General features: G+C 49.7%; 1 protein-coding gene across 4 annotated transcripts in view; it reads right to left on the bottom strand.

Annotated features, from left to right (window-relative positions):
• The window catches only part of EML4 (EMAP like 4), a 391,221-nt gene that overhangs the window by 67,945 nt on the left and 302,507 nt on the right, over window positions 1–20,769 (bottom strand). For all 4 annotated transcript variants that reach the window (XM_030195783.1, XM_030195785.1, XM_030195787.1 and 1 more), the window contains one exon: window positions 17,340–17,450. In XM_030195783.1, coding sequence (XP_030051643.1) covers window positions 17,340–17,450 — 111 coding nt within the window. The remainder of the gene's footprint in view (window positions 1–17,339; window positions 17,451–20,769) is intronic.

Genomic DNA, 20,769 nt, shown 5'->3' with positions numbered 1-20,769 from the left:
GCGGGAGACACCCTCTGACAGACCCAAAGAGGCAAAGTCTACGCTCTCAACATCCAGGCCGTGAGAGCCAGGGACCGGAGGCTGGGATGCAGAAGAGCCCCTTCGTCCTGCGTGATGAGGGTCGGAAAACACTCCAATCTCCACGGTTCTTCGGAGGATAACTCCAGAAGAAGAGGGAACCAGATCTGACGCGGCCAAAAAGGAGCAATCAGAATCATGGTGCCTCGGTCTTGCTTGAGTTTCAACAAAGTCTTCCCCACCAGAGGAGTGGGAGGATAAGCATACAGCAGGCCCTCCCCCCCAATCCAGGAGGAAGGCATCCGATGCCAGTCTGCCGGGGGCCTGAAGCCTGGAACAGAACTGAGGGACTTTGTGGTTCGCTCGAGATGCGAAGAGATCCACCAAGGGGGTGCCCCACGCTTGGAAGATCTGGCGCACCACTCGGGAGTTGAGCGACCATTCGTGAGGTTGCATAATCCTGCTCAGTCTGTCGGCCAGACTGTTGTTTACGCCTGCCAGATATGTGGCTTGGAGCACCATGCCGAGATGGCGAGCCCAGAGCCACATGCTGACGGCTTCCTGACACAGGGGGCGAGATCCGGTGCCCCCCTGCTTGTTGACATAGTACATGGCAACCTGGTTGTCTGTCTGAATTTGGATAATTTGGTGGGACAGCCGATCTCTGAAAGCCTTCAGAGCGTTCCAGATCGCTCGCAACTCCAGGAGATTGATCTGTAGACCGCGTTCCTGGAGGGACCAGCTTCCTTGGGTGTGAAGCCCATCGACATGAGCTCCCCATCCCAGGAGAGACGCATCCGTTGTCAGCACTTTTTGTGGCTGAGGAATTTGGAAAGGACGTCCCAGAGTCAGATTGGACCAAATCGTCCACCAATACAGGGATTCGAGAAAACTCGTGGACAGGTGGATCACGTCTTCTAGATCCCCAGCAGCTTGAAACCACTGGGAAGCTAGGGTCCATTGAGCAGATCTCATGTGAAGGCGGGCCATGGGAGTCACATGAACTGTGGAGGCCATGTGGCCCAGCAATCTCAACATCTGCCGAGCTGTGATCTGCTGGGACGCTCGCACCCGCGAGACGAGGGACAACAAGTTGTTGGCTCTCGTCTCTGGGAGATAGGCGCGAGCCGTCCGAGAATCCAGCAGAGCTCCTATGAATTCGAGTCTCTGCACTGGGAGAAGATGGGACTTTGGGTAATTTATCACAAACCCCAGTAGCTCCAGGAGGCGAATAGTCATCTGCATGGACTGCAGGGCTCCTGCCTCGGACGTGTTCTTCACCAGCCAATCGTCGAGATATGGGAACACGTGCACCCCCAGCCTGCGAAGTGCCGCTGCTACTACAGCCAGGCACTTGGTGAACACCCTGGGCGCAGAGGCGAGCCCAAAGGGTAGCACACAGTACTGGAAGTGACGTGTGCCCAGCTAAAATCGCAGATACTGTCTGTGAGCTGGCAGTATCGGGATGTGTGTGTAGGCATCCTTCAAGTCCAGAGAGCATAGCCAATCGTTTTCCTGAATCATGGGAAGAAGGGTGCCCAGGGAAAGCATCCTGAACTTTTCTTTTACGAGATATTTGTTCAGGGCCCTTAGGTCTAGGATGGGACGCATCCCCCCTGTTTTCTTTTCCACAAGGAAGTACCTGGAATAGAATCCCAGCCCTTCTTGCCCGGATGGCACGGGCTCGACCACATTGGCGCTGAGAAGGGCGGAGAGTTCCTCTGCAAGTACCTGCTTGTGCTGGAAGCTGTAAGACAGAGCTCCCGGTGGACAATTTGGAGGTTTTGAGGCCAAATTGAGGGTGTATCCTTGCCGGACTATTTGCAGAACCCACTGATCGGAGGTTATGAGAGGCCACCTTTGGTGAAAAGCTTTCAACCTCCCCCCGACCGGCAGGTCGCCCGGCACTGATACTTGGATGTCGGCTATGCTCTGCTGGAGCCAGTCAAAAGCTCGCCCCTTGCTTTTGCTGGGGAGCCGCGGGGCCTTGCTGAGGCGCACGCTGCTGACGAGAGCGAGCGCGCTGGGGCTTAGCCTGGGCCGCAGGCTGTCGAGAAGGGGGATTGTACCTACGCTTGCCAGAAGAGTAGGGAACAGTCCTCCTTCCCCCAAAAAATCTTCTACCTGTAGAGGTAGATGCTGAAGGCTGCCGGCGGGAGAACTTGTCGAATGCGGTGTCCCGCTGGTGGAGATGCTCTACCACTGCTCGACCTTCTCTCCAAAAATATTGTCCGCACGGCAAGGCGAGTCCGCAATCCGCTGCTGGAGTCTATTCTCCAGGTCGGAGGCACGCAGCCATGAGAGCCTGCGCATCACCACACCTTGAGCAGCGGCCCTGGACGCAACATCAAAGGTGTCATACACCCCTCTGGCCAGGAATTTCCTGCACGCCTTCAGCTGCCTGACCACCTCCTGAAAAGGCTTGGCTTGCTCAGGGGGGAGCGCATCAACCAAGCCCGCCAACTGCCGCACATTGTTCCGCATGTGTATGCTCGTGTAGAGCTGGTAAGACTGGATTTTGGCCACGAGCATAGAGGAATGGTAGGCCTTCCTCCCAAAGGAGTCTAAGGTTCTAGAGTCTTTGCCCGGGGGCGCCGAAGCATGCTCCTTAGAACTCTTAGCCTTCTTTAGGGCCAGATCCACAACTCCAGAGTCGTGAGGCAACTGAGTGCGCATCAGCTCTGGGTCCCCATGGATCCGGTACTGGGACTCGATCTTCTTGGGAATGTGGGGATTACTTAATGGCTTGGTCCAGTTCGCAAGCAATGTCTTTTTCAGGACATGGTGCAAGGGAACAGTGGACGCTTCCTTAGGTGGAGAAGGATAGTCCAGGAGCTCAAACATTTCAGCCCTGGGCTCGTCCTCCACAACCACCGGGAAGGGGATGGCCGTAGACATCTCCCGGACAAAGGAAGCGAAAGACAGACTCTCAGGAGGAGAAAGCTGTCTTTCAGGGGAGGGAGTGGGATCAGAAGGAAGACCCTCAGACTCCTCGTCAGAGAAATATCTGGGGTCTTCCTCTTCTTCCCACGAGGCCTCACCTTCGGTGTCAGACACAAGTTCACGAACCTGTGTCTGCAACCTCGCCCGGCTCGACTCTGTGGAGCCACGTCCACGATGGGGGCGTCGAGAGGTAGACTCCCTTGCCCGCATCGGCGAAGCTTCCTCCGCCGACGTAGTCGGGGAGCCTTCCTGGGAGGTGGCCGCAGTCGGCACCGCACGCGGTACCGACGTCGGGGACCTCACCCCGGGCGATGGGCCAGCCGGCGCCACGCTCGACGGTACCGGAGGCGCAAGCACCGCCGGTACCGGAGGGGTAGGGCGTAACAGCTCTCCCAGAATCTCTGGGAGAACGGCCCGGAGGCTCTCGCTCAGAGCGGCTGCAGAGAAAGGCATGGAGGTCGATGCAGGCGTCGACGTCAGAACCTGTTCCGGGCGTGGAGGCTGTTCCGGGCTGTCCAGAGTGGAGCGCATCGACACCTCCTGAACAGAGGGTGAGCGGTCCTCTCGGTGCCGATGCCTGCTGGGTGCCGACTCCCTCGGCGACCCAGAGCTCTCGGTGCCGACGCGGGGAGGAGACCGGTGTCGATGCTTCTTCGACTTCTTCCGAAGCATGTCACCGGAGCTCCCCGGCACCGACGAGGAGGACGTAGAATCCAGCCGTCGCTTCCTCGGGGCCGAGGTCGAAGGAGGTCGATCTCGGGGGGGCTGTACCGCAGGAGCCCTCAGGGTAGGGGGAGACCCACCCGAAGGCTCACCGCCACCAGCAGGGGAATGGACAGCCCTCACCTGCACTCCTGACGATGCACCACCGTCCGACGACATCAGCAGACGAGGTCCCGGTACCACCGACGTCGATGCAGCTATCCGATGTCTCGGCGCCGATGCAGAGGGCCGATGCCTCGATGCACTCGATGCACTGGCGGCCGAGGATGAAGGTCTGGACGCTGACGACGTCGATGCACTCGATGACCTTGGTGTCGATGCCGACGAAGAGCCCGAGAACAAAAAGTTCCACTGGGCCAATCTCGCTACCTGAGTCCGCCTTTGTAACAGGGAACACAGACTACAGTTCTGAGGACGGTGCTCGGCCCCCAGACACTGAAGACACGACGAGTGCCTATCAGTGAGCGAGATTACCCGGGCGCACTGGGTGCACTTCTTGAAGCCGCTGGAAGGCTTCGATGTCATGGGCGGAAAAATCACGCCGGCGAAATCAAAATCCGAAATGACGAATTTGAGCACCAAAAAGTTTTAGGGAGAAAATCTCGACCGAGGCCGAAAAGAGGCCTACCCCGACGACGAAAGAAAACTTACCGGGGCAAAGACTGAAAAATACGGGAAGGGACAAACGAAGCCCGGGAGGCTTCCGGAGCACTTCCCAACAATTTTTTAAAGATTTTCCGAAGAAAACACGTCAACGAAAAAAGGACGCGCGAGGTCGACTTTCCGGGGCTCGACACGGCGAAAACACGACCGTACCGAGTGCGGACAAAAGAAGACTGGCCGGCTCGAGCCGGTTTCGGGCGGGAAGACGGCCGCGCATGCGCGGTGCGCGCGAGGACTAGCAAAGGACTTTGCTAGTGAAGATTCCGATTGGAGGGGCTGCCGTGGACGTCACCCATCAGTGAGAACAAGCAGCCTGCTTGTCCTCGGAGAAATTGACATGTTATCTATTTCTCTTGATGATGGCAGCTTGACTGTATTGTTACTGTCTGAGCAAAAAGTTGAACCAAACCAAAAAAAAAAAAAAAAAAAAAAAAATGTAATTAAAACATTGTAGGAAGCCCAATTTCTTCCCCATGTCAATCAATAACACTACACAGGAGCTCCAGTAGCATTTTCCCATAGCCAAGAGGATGTTTACATCTGATAATTATCTTATCTGTTCATACTAATTTTCCACCAGACAGAATGACCTGCTAACAAGCCACAGTGCTGGTGTACATCTGGATTTGATTTCTGAAACTTTCATACACTCCTAGGAGAAGCAGAAAAGACAAATGATTTCTCAGGCTACTAGAAAAGCAAACAATAGCTCTGTTGATTCCTGACTGGTAGGACTTTAGCTCAACCCCAGAGAAAATCTCTGCAGCCAAATTAGCCAATTTTCACATCCTTAAGCTTTTTGACAGAAACCAAGCTTTTCGCAAGGACAATACTTTCAAGTTTCAAACTTTACACTTTATACTAGACATTTTATGATGGATACCTGTTTTCATTTTAAAGATACCTCATAAATAATCTCCTTTTATGTACTGTTTTGACAAAACCCTAGTATTTCTTCCTATTCATCCTCCAGAGGTCAAAATAATTTGTGGTCAACCAAGCCCTAAATGCATCGGCACTTTTTTCTCTTCATACAACAGCATTTCAACCCAGTTAATTCAAAAGCAAGGCAAGATAGGCTGCTTCTTCTGAAGTACTTAAGAAAATGCAAATCTAATGTTAAGGGCCAAATCTGTAAACCAACTGAATACCTTTAGTTATGTGGCTTTTGGGGGGGGGGGGGGGGGGGGGGGTCACTCTTGTATAAAATTGGAAAAAAAGTTGAAGTTATCTGGGGATTTATGGTAGATTGATACAAATTATTGTTATTGTTCATTTTCGTACTAAGACTACTGTTTTCTTACTGATGTGTTCTATGATGTCTATACTTTGTTTTGTATCAACATAAGTTCAATAAAGACTTCTATAAATTAAAAAAAAATATGTACCCTAATTCACAAAATCATTCACGGAGATGCCCCAGCCTACATGTTAGACCTGATAGACTTACCACCCAGGAATGCTAAAAAATCATCTTACACTTTCCTTAATCTTCACTTCCCCAACTGTAAAGGCCTAAAATATAAACTAACGCATGCTTCAACTTTTTCCTACTTGAGCACACAATTCTGGAATGCGCTGCTGCGTAACTTGAAAACGATCTATGGACTAACTAACTTCCGCAAACTTTTGAAGACTCATCTCTTTGACAAGGCATACCACAAAGATCAACAAACGTGAACTCCTACACAGAAACCTAGAACAGTATTACAATATTTGCTTGTTAAACTACTACCATGTTTTATCATCATCATGTCACCCAAGATCTTTCTGCAATTCTAAATGTCTATTTTCTTATGTATTTCCACTAATCATGATGTACTGTAAGCCACATTGAGCCTGCAAAAAGGTGGGAAAATGTGGGATACAAATGCAATAAATAAATAAAAATTAGAAAACTGATATATTCTTTTTTAATCTTCATTACCAGCAGTCACTATCTCCCAATCTGTCTCATCTCCTGTTGACTCCCATGCCCTCATCCAGTTTCTTTGTCACATCCTCCACCCCTATCCTTGACAGTCTCCCCCCCCCCCCCCCCCCCCCCCCCCCCTCTCTCTCAGGCTCCTCATGTCCCCATTACTCAAATCAAAAATGATCCAAGGTTGCTGCTGCTATTGATAAGTGTTGGTTCAGGTTTGCAGATGTGAAGACTTTAGGAGATATACTCCAGTCTGAAACACTTCAGAGTAAGATAGAGTACAGATGGAATGGCCCTAGTCAAACAACATTTATCTTATTTTTTTCTTTGCTGACAGTGTGCAATGGCTAACACACTAGACAAATACAGAGCACTGCAAATAATATGCTTAAAAGTGGATGCTTTTGCCAAAGAACCCGGAGCTGCAGCTGCTTCCTGTCTGTCTACAACTACAGATTTCCTATGAACTCTTGAGACACACAGTGCCGAACTCCTTCACTGATCTGACAGTCTCAAGTGAGACTCATTGTCTCAAGTCATTTAACCCTCCATTGCATCGGGGGAAAAAAAACGCAGATTGACAGAAAAATACATACTGTACCTGAATGTACATGCTTTTGGGTTTGCAGGTGGAACATAAGAAATTATAATAAATAAAAATAAAGTCTCACAAGATTTGAGACTGGCAAACCAATGATGGAATTCCTAAACCACATGGCTCAGATATACCAAGACAGGGGCGTCAAACTCATTTCAATGACAGCCACACTGGAAAAAAAATGAACTATAAGCAGGCACTTTGCAGACCTCTGGGATGGGGTGAAGGGATTTGCATATAAATTATATTCATTTATTAAAAATACCAACTTAACTGCACAAAGAAGCAACAAAGAAAACAGAAATTAATTTCTGGAGCACTGTACAAAGACAGACACATACCATACACGGTCAAATATAAAACAGAGATTTTGGGGCCCAAAAATGGGGATCTTTGTTTATATTCGAGCCCCCTACTCCATCTGATAACCGGAATTCCTGTCCCCTCCCTTCCCTGCGGTGTCCTGCCGCAGCCAACTCTGCCCCCAGGTCCCTCCCCCCGACTGGAAAAGTTCAGTCCCTCCTTATAAGGACCCACCATAGGCCACATCCCTGGGCCTATCTTATAGACCTAGTGGTCCAGTCGTGAGCTGGAGCAGGAACGATCCTCCTATGCTCCTGCCTGTGCAGTCTTCATAGTTAAAATGACTGTCGCGAGTTCCCATGGCAATCTCGCGAGACTGCCGCTGAAACTCACGGCAGCCATTTTAACTACAGAGACTGCACACGCAGAAGCTCACGAGGATCGCTCCTGCCCCAGCTCACCACGGGACCACCAGGGCTGTAAAGCGAGCCCAGGGAGGACTCCTACAGTGGGTCCAGAAAGGGGGTGTTTGCCTTACAAGGAAAGACTGAGTGTTTCTAGTTGGGGAGGGCTGCGGGCAGAGCCAGTTGTGGAATGACACCATGGCAGGAATGTTGGATGCCATTGGGGGGGGGGGGGGGGGAGAAGAGAGAGGGAGGGAGGGATGGAAGGGGATTACTGGTACTTGAATATAAACCATCAGTTTGTATTAGAGTTAACAATTTCCCCCCCTTTTTAGGTTTATATTTCAGTTTATACAGTACAATTCCCAAAGCTGACTTATTCCTATCACTAAATTCAAAATAACACACACTTTTCTATCTTTGTTGCCTGGACATATTATTTTCACAGTCTCTCTTTTTTTCTGTCTTGTTCTAACTTCTTCCAGGGTCAGTTCCTTTCATCCAACTTTTGATTACCTCCTTTAGCAAGCTCGCCACTTCTATTCCCACTCTCCTTGTAATATAGCATCCCCTCCTCCCCCCCCCTCAATTCTATCTCCTCAATATTCAGCATCTCATCACCTCCTCTTCCCTCCCTTCTGTCCCCGTGGTCCAATATCACCCTGTTCCCCCCTCTCCCTTCACCTACATTCCTACCCCTCCCCCACAGTCCAGCATCTCCTCCCTCTCTCTCTTCTCCTCCTCCAGCAATCCAGAATCTCCCAACTCCTCTCTCTTCCCCATCATCCTCCATGTAGTAAAGCATTCTCTTCCTAAAGTTTGGCATCTTCCTATTCCCCCCCCCCCCCCCCCCCCCCCCCCGGTGGTCCAGCATCTCCCCACCCCTTGCTGCTGCTTCCATCTCATTGAGCTTGCAGCTTCAGTGGTCAGCTAGAGCTTAGCAAACATCAGTAGCAAAAAGATAGCTAAGTTGAAATGGTTTGAGTGTTTTGTATTAATATTAATTTAGGACTTCTGATTTTCCAATATATCCATTTCATCATAGTCATCTTTTACATTACGTGGAGTAGAGGAGTACCCTTGTACTAGGCTGCGCAATTTGGTTTGCTATTTGCTAAAACACTTACGAATTCTATCAAATATTATAGGAAAAAATGTACAGGAATCAGAGAGAATTAATTGCCTTTACTCACCCACCATCACAGCATCAGTTGTAAAGTTATAACAAAACTTCCAAAATCTAACATCAGTACCTCTGGTAATTATAAGTAATTAGACTAATTATATGAAGAAGGAAGAAAAGTTGTTCCTCATACAAAGGTCACAGAACAGAGAGAAAGCAGAGAGAAGGTAGAGAAAGAAAGAATGAAGGAAGGAAAGATTCATAGCTATAGAGAATTAGATTCTACCAGGTACGAAGGGGGGGAAACAGACCCCTTCGAGAAAAACAGGCCATTTGGATGGATCTGAAACTCTCTCTCCAAGCCTAGTTTTTCAGCGTGGCTTTATAGGCTGTGGTGAGCATCCACCTCTCCTCTACCCTGGACCAATCATAGGTGCTGCATATGGGCTGGAGACTTGTAATTGGGACTTTCATATGTGCTGGACGCTTGCAATTGGTCCTTGTCATACCTTTTCTCAGTAAATTATTTTCGTAACAGGATATACCAGGTATCTGAGTTGCCAGTTGCCTTAGCAGCACTGTCACCATCAGAGCATGTGACCAGCCAGAAATTCCTTCATGCGGCTGACAGGAAGAGAGAGATGGGGGATGGGAAATAATGATGTATACCTGAAGTAAAACTATATAGCTTATAGCTAAAAATTATAGACACCCTAATGGTTAGTGCAGCGGACTAGGTGCTATAATCAATTATCAGCACTAATTGGCATTCACTGAAATTTACACATGCATCTTCAGTCGTGGAGATCTGAATGTAAATTTTATATACAGCTCCAAAAAGGGGGTGCAGCCATGGGAGGGTTATGGGTGAATCAGGGGCATAGTTACGGGGGGACTAGGCTCCCCCCAAACTTGGCTCATGCCCCATCGGGTATACAGGCTTCCTGAACTCTGTCCCTCCCGCCCCAACCTTTAACCCCTTCCTGTCTCCCTTCTCTCCACCCCTTCACAGACCAATATCAGACCTGCCAAGTCTCCTGAGACACTGCCACTCTGCCACCAGCACACCACCAATGCTGCTTGTCCCGATGAACAGTAGCGGCGGCAAAACAACAAAAACGAGCATAGACCCACAGCATTCAGGATGCAGTGTCGACTGTCGGTCCTCTGCCCCGGAATGGGAAGTTGATGTCATTGATTTGTTGACCATTTATGTTTTTATGTATTTAAACCTGTTATCCGCCTTTAGATAAAGGGTATGATACATACCTGTAGCAGTTGTTCTCCGAGGACAGCAGGCTGATTGTTCTCACGACTGGGTTGACGTCCGCGGCAGCCCCCACCAACCGGAAGAAGCTTCGCGGGACGGTCGGCACGCAGGCCACGCCCACCGCGCATGCGCGGCCGCCTTCCCGCCCGTGCGCGACCGCTCCCGCCAGTTGAATGACAAGCAAGAAAATATGAAACACACAACTCCAAAGGGGAGGAGGGAGGGTAGGTGAGAACAATCAGCCTGCTGTCCTCGGAGAACAACTGCTACAGGTATGTATCATACCCTTTCTCCGAGGACAAGCAGGCTGCTTGTTCTCACGACTGGGGTATCCCTAGCTCTCAGGCTCACTCAAAACAATAACCCAGGTCAATTGAACCTCGCAACGGCGAGGGTACAACAGAAATTGACCTACGAAGAACAACTAACTGAGAGTGCAGCCTGACCAGAATAAATTCGGGTCCTGGAGGGTGGAGTTGGATTTACACCCCAAACAGATTCTGCAACACCGACTGCCCGAACCGACTGTCGCGTCGGGTATCCTGCTGGAGGCAGTAATGAGATGTGAATGTGTGGACAGATGACCACGTCGCAGCCTTGCAGATCTCTTCAATAGTGGCTGACTTCAAGTGGGCCACCGACGCTGCCATGGCTCTGACACTATGAGCCGTGACATGACCCTCAAGAGTCAGCCCAGCCTGGGCGTAAGTGAAGGAAATGCAATCTGCTAGCCAATTGGAGATGGTGCGTTTCCCGACAGCGACCCCTAGCCTGTTAGGGTCGAAAGAAATAAACAATTGGGCGGACTGTCTGTTGGGCTGTGTCCGCTCCAAGTAGAAGGCCAATGCTCTCTTGCAGTCCAATGTGTGCAACTGACGTTCAGCAGGGCGGGTATGCGGCCTGGGGAAGAATGTTGGCAAGACAATTGACTGGTTAAGATGGAACTCCGACACCACCTTCGGCAGGAACTTTGGGTGGGTGCGGAGCACTACTCTGTTGTGATGAAATTTGGTATATGGAGCATGAGCTACTAAGGCTTGAAGCTCACTGACCCTACGAGCGGAAGTAACTGCCACCAAGAAAATGACCTTCCATGTCAAGTACTTCAGATGGCAGGTATTCAGTGGCTCAAAAGGAGGTTTCATCAGCTGGGTGAGGACGACGTTGAGATCCCATGACACAGTAGGAGGCTTGATAGGGGGCTTTGACAAAAGCAAACCTCTCATGAATCGAACGACTAAAGGCTCTCCAGAGATGGCTTTACCCTCCACACGATAATGGTAAGCACTAATCGCACTAAGGTGATTCCTTACTGAGTTGGTCTTGAGGCCAGACTCCGATAAGTGCAGAAGGTATTCAAGCAGGTTTTGTGCAGGACAAGAACGAGGTTCTAGGGCCTTGCTCTCACACCAAACGACAAACCTCCTCCACTTGAAAAAGTAACTCTTTTTAGTGGAATCCTTCCTAGAGGCAAGCAAGACCCGGGAGACACCCTCAGACAGACCCAACGCAGCGAAGTCTACGCCCTCAACATCCAGGCCGTGAGAGCCAGGGATTGAAGGTTGGGGTGCAGCAACGCTCCGTCGTTCTGCGAGATGAGAGTCGGAAAACACTCCAATCTCCACGGTTCTTCGGAGGACAACTCCAGAAGAAGAGGGAACCAGATCTGACGGGGCCAAAAGGGCGCTATCAGAATCATGGTGCCGCGGTCTTGCTTGAGCTTGAGTAAGGTCTTCCCCACCAAAGGTATGGGAGGATAAGCATACAGGAGGCCGGTCCCCCAATGAAGGAGAAAGGCATCTGACGCTAGCCTGCCGTGTGTCTGAAGTCTGGAACAGAACAGAGGCAGCTTGTGATTGGTCTGAGAGGCGAAAAGATCCACCGAGGGGGTGCCCCACTCTCGGAAGATCTTGCGTACCACTCTGGAATGGAGCGACCACTCGTGCGGTTGCATGACTCTGCTCAGTCTGTCGGCCAGACTGTTGTTTACGCCTGCCAGGTATGTGGCTTGGAGAAGCATGCTGTGCTGGCATGCCCAGCGCCACATCCCGACGGCTTCCTGACACAGGGGGCGAGATCCGGTGCCCCCCTGCTTGTTGACGTAATACATTGCAACCTGATTGTCTGTCCGAATTTGGATAATTTGGTAGGACAGCCGATCTCTGAAAGCCTTCAGTGCATTCCAGATCGCTCGGAGCTCCAGGAGGTTGATCTGCAGATCCTTTTCCTGGAGGGACCACAGACCCTGGGTGTGAAGCCCATCGACATGGGCTCCCCACCCCAGGCGAGATGCATCCGTCGTCAGCACTTTCGTGGGCTGCGGAATTTGGAATGGACGTCCCAGGGTCAAATTGGTCCGCATGGTCCACCAGAGCAGTGAAGTGCGGCAACTGGTGGAGAGGCGGATGACATCCTCTAGATTCCCGGTGGCTTGGAACCACTGGGAAGCTAGGGTCCATTGAGCAGATCTCATGTGAAGACGAGCCATGGGAGTCACATGAACTGTGGAGGCCATATGACCCAGAAGTCTCAACATCCGCCGAGCTGTGATCTGCTGAGACGCTCTGGTCTGCGAAGCCAGGGCCAAGAGATTGGTGGCCCTCGCTTCGGGAAGGTAGGCCTGAGCCGTCTGGGAATTCAGCAGCGCTCCTATGAATTCCAGAGACTGAGTTGGCTGGAGATGGGACTTTGGGTAATTTATCACAAACCCCAGCAGCTCCAGAAGTTGAATAGTGCACTGCATGGACCGGAGGGCTCCTGCCTCCGAGGTGTTCTTGACCAGCCAATCGTCGAGATATGGGAACACGTGCACCCCCAGCTTGCGTAGGTAGGCCGCTACCACCACGAGGCACTTTGTAAACACTCGTGGGGCAGAGGCGAGCCCAAAGGGCAGCACACAATACTGAAAGTGCCGTGCGCCCAGGCGGAATCTGAGATACTGTCTGTGAGCTGGCAGTATCGGGATGTGAGTGTATGCGTCCTTTAAATCCAGGGAACATAGCCAATCGTTTTTCTGAATCATTGGCAGAAGGGTGCCCAAGGAAAGCATCCTGAACTTTTCTTTGACCAGGAATTTGTTCAGGCCTCTCAGGTCTAGGATGGGACGCATCCCCCCTGTTTTCTTTTCCACAAGGAAGTACCTGGAATAGAATCCCTGCCCTTCCTGCCCGGGTGGTACGGGCTCGACCGCATTGGCGCTGAGAAGGGCGGAGAGTTCCTCTGCAAGTACCTGCTTGTGATGGGAGCTGAAAGACTGAGCTCCCGGAGGACAATTTGGAGGCAGGGAGGCCAAATTCAGGGCGTATCCGTACCGCACTATTTGGAGAACCCACTGGTCGGAGGTTATGAGAGGCCACCTTTGGTGAAAGAATTTCAACCTCCCTCCAACCGGCAGGTCGTCCGGTACGGACACTTGTAGGGCGGCTATGTTCCCATGGATCCATGCAAAAGCCCGTCCCCGGCTTTTGCTGTGGAGGCGCAGGGGGCTGCTTAGGCGCACGCTGTTGACGGGAACGAGCGCGCTGGGGCTGTCCCTGTGCCTGACGAGGCCTTCGGGCCGGCTGGTTGTACCTACGCTTCGCAAAAGAATAGGGTGCAGCCTGCCGAGCCCGGGAAAAACGCCCGCCCGCGGGGGCGGGTGCTGAAGGCGCCCGGTGGGAGAGCTTGTCGAGAGCGGTTTCCCGCTGATGCAGTTGGTCAACCATCTGCTCGACCTTCTCGCCAAAAATATTATCCCCCCGGCAAGGGACGTCAGCCAGTCTCTGCTGGGTGCGGTTGTCCAGGTCAGAGGCACGCAGCCATGAGAGCCTGCGCATCACTATACCTTGGGCCGCAGCACGAGATGCCACGTCACAGGTGTCAAAAATCCCCCTGGACAGGAACTTTCTGCACGCCTTCAGCTGCCTGACCACCTCCTGATAAGGCCTGGACTGCTCCGGCGGGAGCTTATCGACCAGGTCCGCCAGCTGTTGCACATTGGTCCGCATGTGGATGCTCATATAGAGCAGGTAAGATTGGATGCGGGTCACGAGCATGGAGGATTGGTAGGCCTTCCTCCCAAATGAGTCCAGAGTGCGAGACTCCCGCCCCGGGGGCGCCGAGGCGGTATCCCTCGAACTCCGTGCCCTCTTGAGAGCAGAATCCACGACCGCTGAGTCATGGGGCAACTGGGGCCGCATGAGCTCTGGGTCAGAGTGGATCCTGTACTGGGACTCTGCTTTCTTGGGAATGGTGGGGTTAGTTAGTGGTCGCACCCAGTTCCGAAGCAGCGTCTCCTTCAGGACATTGTGCAGCGGTACCGTGGAGGACTCTCTAGGTGGTGATGGATAGTCGAGGACCTCGAGCATCTCGGCCCTCGGCTCTTCCACAGAGACCACGGGAAAGGGAATGCTTATAGACATATCCCGCACAAAGGAGGCAAAGGAGAGACTCTCAGGAGGTGAGAGCTTCCTCTCCGGTGACGGCGTGGGGTCCGAGGGAAGGCCCGTAGACTCCTCTGAGGAGAAATATCTCGGGTCCTCCTCTTCCCCCCACGAGTCCTCATCCTCGGTATCGGACATTAGCTCATGTAGCTGAGTCCGGTACCGGGCCCGGCTCGACGTCGAGGCACCGAGGTCTCGGTGTCGTCGAGCGGTGGACTCCCGCGCCGGCGGGGACGGAGCTCCCTCCATCGACGTCGACGGGGATTCCACCTGCGTGGCGGTCGAGACCGGCACCGCAAGCGGCGGCGGTGTCGACAGCCCCGGCGCCGGGCTAGAGCTCGCCGGCGCCACAGTCATCGGCGCCGGGGGAGCCTGGCGCATCAGCCCTTCCAGGATCCCCGGAAGGATGGCTCTGAGGCACTCGTCCAGGCCCGCTGCCGGGAAAGGCAGTGGGGCCGGTAAGGGTGTCGGTGCCAGAAGCTGCTGGGGGCCAGGAGACGGCACCGAGGTGCCGGAACCCCGACGCGTCGGTACCTCCACCACCGACGGAGATCTCTCCTCTCTGCGATGACGCTTCGGCGTCGACTCCTCTTCAGGGTGCACCGAGGGCTCCCGGTGACGGCGCTTCTTATCTTTTTTCCGGTGCACGTCACCGGCGCCGGAGGGCATGGAGGAGGAGGAGGTCGATCCCCCTCGGTCTCGAGGTACCGGGTCCGACAGGGTTCGGTCCCGTGGCTCACGAGCTGAGGGAGTGACCGGGGCCGACTGCCCACGCGGCCTCTCAACCCCACTCTCACCGGCGGACCGGCGGGCCGACGGGACCTGTTCTCCTGGGGTCGCTGCCATCGGTGCTGATGTCTCGGGCATCGATACCGGTACCGAAGACCCGGCCTTCGATACCGATGCCGTCGAGGTCGACGTCGAGGGGCCGGCGCAAGTTCCAAAAAGACGGTCCCGCAGAACTTGCCTCGCAATCTGAGTCCGTTTCCGGAGACCGAGACACAGCGCGCACGACTTGAGATTGTGCTCCGGCCCGAGGCACTGGAGGCACCAAGCGTGGGTGTCGGTCTGCGAGATCGGCCGGCCGCAGCGACCACACTTTTTAAATCCACTCGGGACCTTCGAGGACATCGACGGAAAAATCGCGTCGGCGAAGTCAAAGTCGGCAATGGTGGCTAAAATCACACCACGAAAAAATTAGCCGACCGAGCGGCCACTAGGCCGCAACGAGGCGTCCCCGCTAGAAGCGAGGGAAAAGGGGAGCGCGTGCTCCACACGCGCGAAAATCTTTTTTTTTTTTTACAATGCAAAGAAAGAAAAGAAAGAGGAAACCGAACGGGAATCCAAAGCAACGATCCGCGTAAACGCGGTCGAAAAATCCGGCGGCTGAACGGAGAGAGAGGCAATTGCACAACTCTCTCCAGTCGCGGAAAAAAAGTAACTGGCGGGAGCGGTCGCGCACGGGCGGGAAGGCGGCCGCGCATGCGCGGTGGGCGTGGCCTGCGTGCCGACCGTCCCGCGAAGCTTCTTCCGGTTGGTGGGGGCTGCCGCGGACGTCAACCCAGTCGTGAGAACAAGCAGCCTGCTTGTCCTCGGAGAAAGGCGGGCTACCAATACGATAAATAAATAAAATACATAAATAAATAAAAGATGCTGGGTAGAAGGATGGAGAGAGAGATGCTGGATGGAAGGGATGGAGACAAAGAAGGAAGACACTGGAAGGACGGGGAGAGATGGAAGGGTAGGGGACAGAAAGAGGAGATGCATGTAAGGATGAAAAGAGAAAGATGAGAGACACTGGATGGAAGGGTAGGGATAGAAAGAGGGGAGATGGGTGGAAGGGTAGGGAAAGAAAAAGAGGAGATGCTGAATGGAAGGATGAGTTGAGAAAGGGGATTGATATGGAAGGGTAGGGAGAAAAAGACAAGATGTTGGATGGAAGGATGGAGAAAGAGGAGGAGACATTGGAAGGATGGGGAGAGGGAGATGAAAAGCTGTAGGTACGTGTGTTTAAAAAACAAAAGGATGATTAAGATTGAATAATAAGAATGAGTGAAGTCTGAGCAAATAGAGAGGCAGAAAAATAAACGAAGGAAAGCTGAAAGGAAAAGATCAAAGTCAAAGATGGATATAGAAGAGAAAGTGAAGAAGTCAGGAAGGGAGAGAAGTGGCAGATGGACTGGAGATCTTGTAAAGAAAGTTAAGAAAAGACTGAGGAAAGCATAAATTGGAGACTGGGACAAACATGATTGGGAAAAAAACAAAAGAACTAGACGATAAAGGTAGAAGGAATTTTATTCTTAATTCAGTAAAGGGAAAATCTCAATTTCACAGCACATTTACACTGCTTTCTTTATATTTTTCAGAGTGCAGGATGCTGTTTCTCTTTCTCTCATGTTGCACTGCCTGCAGAGTGTGGCTTCTTGGGGTTTAACTTTACTTTTTGTCTAGGTATTCATATTTTAAGTTTGAGTTCACTTATGCTGTACCTGGCAGGTCCGGGGTTTTTTTTTTTGACAGCCTGGACCTGTCAAACAAATTCTGCGGGAGGGCTGTGCCTTGGGTGCAAACCTAGGCACAATCCTCCCGCAGAGTCCTCCGATGATCAATACTAATAGCGTGCATAAATTTGCATGCTATTAATTTGACCATCGGGGCTTTATTTCCCCAAGCTGCTACAATACTAATTTTACAGCAGAACAGCGCAGGGTTTTTGATCATTGGCCCTTCAGTGTGCTGCCTCTAGGCGCCAAATCTGTGGAGCCCAGTTGTATGAATTGTCCCCTAAGCTTTCTTATCTGAATGACTTCGCTGTGCTCTCAACTTTCCTGTTATTTGATAGCATTCTTTCTTTTTGTTTTATTTAGACTGTAGAGACCACTTTGCGGCATATAGAGCGAAAAGCTGGTAAAGCAAGTTTTACTAAACAATTATGAAAACAGAATTTCTTACTGCCTTTGAGAAATCCAGACATCCAACCCCACGCTCAAAAGTTCCAAGGCCGATAACCTGAAGTGTTGAAAGGCTGACAGAGTCCCACACTCTGACATGAGGATGTAAAGGCTAGATAAAAACAATGATATGACAATTACTAGAAGCTACAATATTTATACATACTACAGAAGAAAACACTTCTCATTAAACACAAGCTGATTTCACCACATGCACTAATGAGTTATTTTGCCCCGAGCTTCTCTTTGTAAAACCCAACTTATCCCCTGAAAGCGCAGCTTTGCTTTACAAAGGGCATCAAGTATTACAGAATGAAAATAAATTCTACAGTACAATATAAGTTATTTTAACATAATTAACAGATGATAGTCGTGCTTATGACAATAAATGGATGCTGCTGGCCACTTACAAGGCAACAGAGCTTCTGCTACTCCTACTGGAAACAATGATCCTGCTCTGCCAATACCCACAACATTCAAGCAACAACCACAGGGTGTTTTCTGAGCCTTATGCACTAAAGAATGATGCAGAAAATTCCATGCTATACACTAATGCCCAGATTCTATATAGGTCGCCAAAATTTGGGCATGCAGGGCAGATACGAGCGCAAATGACCGTGTATTGTGTTGACATTGTAATAGCATACTATGTCATACTTTGTACTGGAACTTAATATTTTTACTGCTGTAATTGTCTATTGCTTATGTTTGACTTATTCTTGTTGGACATCGCCTTGATTGAATTCCTTCAAAAAAGGCTGTAAGTAAATCCTAAAAAATAAAATAGAAATTAATTAATGGGTTAACCAAGTATCCTCAATTATCAATGTTAAGTGGCACTAATTTGGATTTGCAGGTGCATCTGCCTGCACGCTATCTGATAACCCTGTGCACCTGAATTGTCTCGCATGGAACTCCAAAGAGGGCATGGCCATGGGATAGGTATGGGTGGATCAGGGGCATTTCCAGAATTTAGGCGTAGTGTTACAGAATACTGGTATATGCTCAACTTGCATGTCAGGATTTACATCAGGTTTCACCAGGCATAAATCCTCATGCCCAAAGTTGGGGATGGGAATCTGCTCTATGTGCAGTTTTATAAAGGGTGGAATAGTGCTTAGCATGGATTTTTCCTGGCACCTAAATCTGAGCAATGGACAAAACAGCGAAGATGACTAAAAAGTAAAAAAGTGAGGAGAAAAAAAAGAGAAGAATAGAAAAAACGTAGAGAAAAAAAAAGTGAAAATAATAAAACTAGACGACACTAATAATATAAATGCTTAAAAAAATATATTTATTTATAAAAATACAACAAAAGGGGTGTTCAAGACTCGACACAGCTGTGTTTCGGCTGGTCAGGCCTGCATCAGGAGTCTCTTCACCATATGAAGTCTCTTTCTCTATCTCAACATTGGATGGCTTATGTATTTGTAAATAGAAAAGCCTATTGAAAAACTGTAATGAAGCATCTGTGAAAACAACTCTCCGATTTTCTTTTCAAAAAACTTTGTAGCGTTAAGATCAAGCTCAAAACAGTGTAGACTAGAGAAGTGCTAATCGGCATCTCACTTCTGAGGAATTAAAATCTGAGCCCCATTTACTGAATCTGTTCCTACGAGGGCAGTTCTACAACTGGGTGTCTCCATTTAGGTGCCCCGAGGACACACAATAGAAGCCTATTCTATAGAGGAATTTGGGCACCCAGGTTTCATTATAAAATACTACTGTAAGCAGGTGTCAGCACGAATAATGTTTGCAGTGCCGGCAGTTACACCAGCCATAGATTTGGCCTGGCATAAGTGTCGGCAGGTAAATGCCCAACAGAAATCCACAGGAGTGGAGAACTCTATGGTCCCATGAGAAAAAACAGGCAAAAGAGAAAAAAGCTGGGTGATGGACCACGGGTTCCAGAGACAAGAGGGACAATCTTATGTTGGAAACATTTATTGATGAAAGGACTCGACACAATGCTGTGTTTCGGCCACAAGGCCTACTTCAGGAGTCTTAATTTTAAAATAATGAACTTCAAAATTCCCAGATGTAAAGCACTTCAAAGTAGATCAAGTTAAGTGGTCTTGAAAAAGACCTATGGTAGTGAACGATGTATGCCTTCAACAAGGCGCGCATCGTTCACTACCAAAGGTCATTTTCAAGTCCACTTAACTTGATCTATTTTGAATTGCTTCACATCTGGCATGTAAATGCAGCAGGATGAACATAACTTATAGTATTCTGTAGGTCAGTGTTTCCTAAGTCAGTCCTGGAGTACCCCCTTGCCAGTCAGGTTTTCAGGATATCCACAATGAATATGCATGAAAGAGATTTACATATAATGGAGGAAGTATATGCAAATCAATTTCATGCATATTCATTGCGGATATCCTGAAAACCTGACTGGCAAAGGGATACTCCAAGACTGACTTGGGAAATACTGCTGTGGGTTTTCAGAATTTTGATCCAGTCTTTAATTCTCCCTAGTCTGGATTACTGTACTCTTACATTAGCTAGTTGTTCTAAATCACTTATCTACTGTTTACAACTGGTACAGAATTCCGCTGTTAGACTGATTTTTGGATTATCTCAATTTGAGTCACTTCAATCTTAATATTCTAAGCTTCACTGGCTACCAGTTGCTGAGAGAATTCAGTTTAAATTAGGTATCACCACCTTTAAAATTCTTATTATTGGAAACTCCTGATTATATGCTGAATTTAGTAAACTTGTTACAAGGGTCTTCCTTCTGGATATAATACTCTTAATCTCTTTCAGTTAAGATTTCCGATGGTTAAGAATTTAAAATCAATTGGGCATCTTACATTAACTATTCAACACATTAGCTAATCAGCTTCTATTGCCTTTCAGGTCCTACACTCACTATCTTTTATTTAGGAAACATTTAAAAGCTTTTTTTATTTGATAAGGCAGGTTTATCTAATGTTTAGTTTGTTATTGGGTTGTTTTAATTGTTTGCAATTCCTGGATTGATTGGTCCAGCTCTTGATGGCTGTAATCCATCCTTGAACTGTATAGGTATAGGCAGAATACAAGAACTGGCATATACATAACAGGTTAGGTATGTAACTGGGAGTTCTGTCCAAATGCCCCCTTGCATTTTTCCACTATGTAAGTTAGATACGCTGGTAAAGAATAGAGCTTGGATGCCCTGCTGGCACTTCCGTGACTAAATATACACTTATATGGATAAATGCTATTATTGTAGACATTTATCGACAAGGGATACATAATAATGCGAGTAACTCAGATTACAGAATTGCCCTTTAAACACTTATCCCCGGATTCTATATAGCGCGCCTAGAGATCCGCACCGATTCCATAACAATGAACATAACTTAACAAGCTAATGAGCGCTGATAACAGCACTTAAGCAATAACGAGCACTAACTGGCATTGATTAGAATTTACGCACACAC

The sequence above is a fragment of the Microcaecilia unicolor genome, chromosome 3 (genome assembly GCF_901765095.1).
Source record: "Microcaecilia unicolor chromosome 3, aMicUni1.1, whole genome shotgun sequence".
NCBI lineage: Eukaryota > Metazoa > Chordata > Amphibia > Gymnophiona > Siphonopidae > Microcaecilia > Microcaecilia unicolor.
The sequence above is the reverse complement of the archived record's forward strand: the minus strand, read 5'-3'. Positions and strand labels throughout refer to the sequence as shown.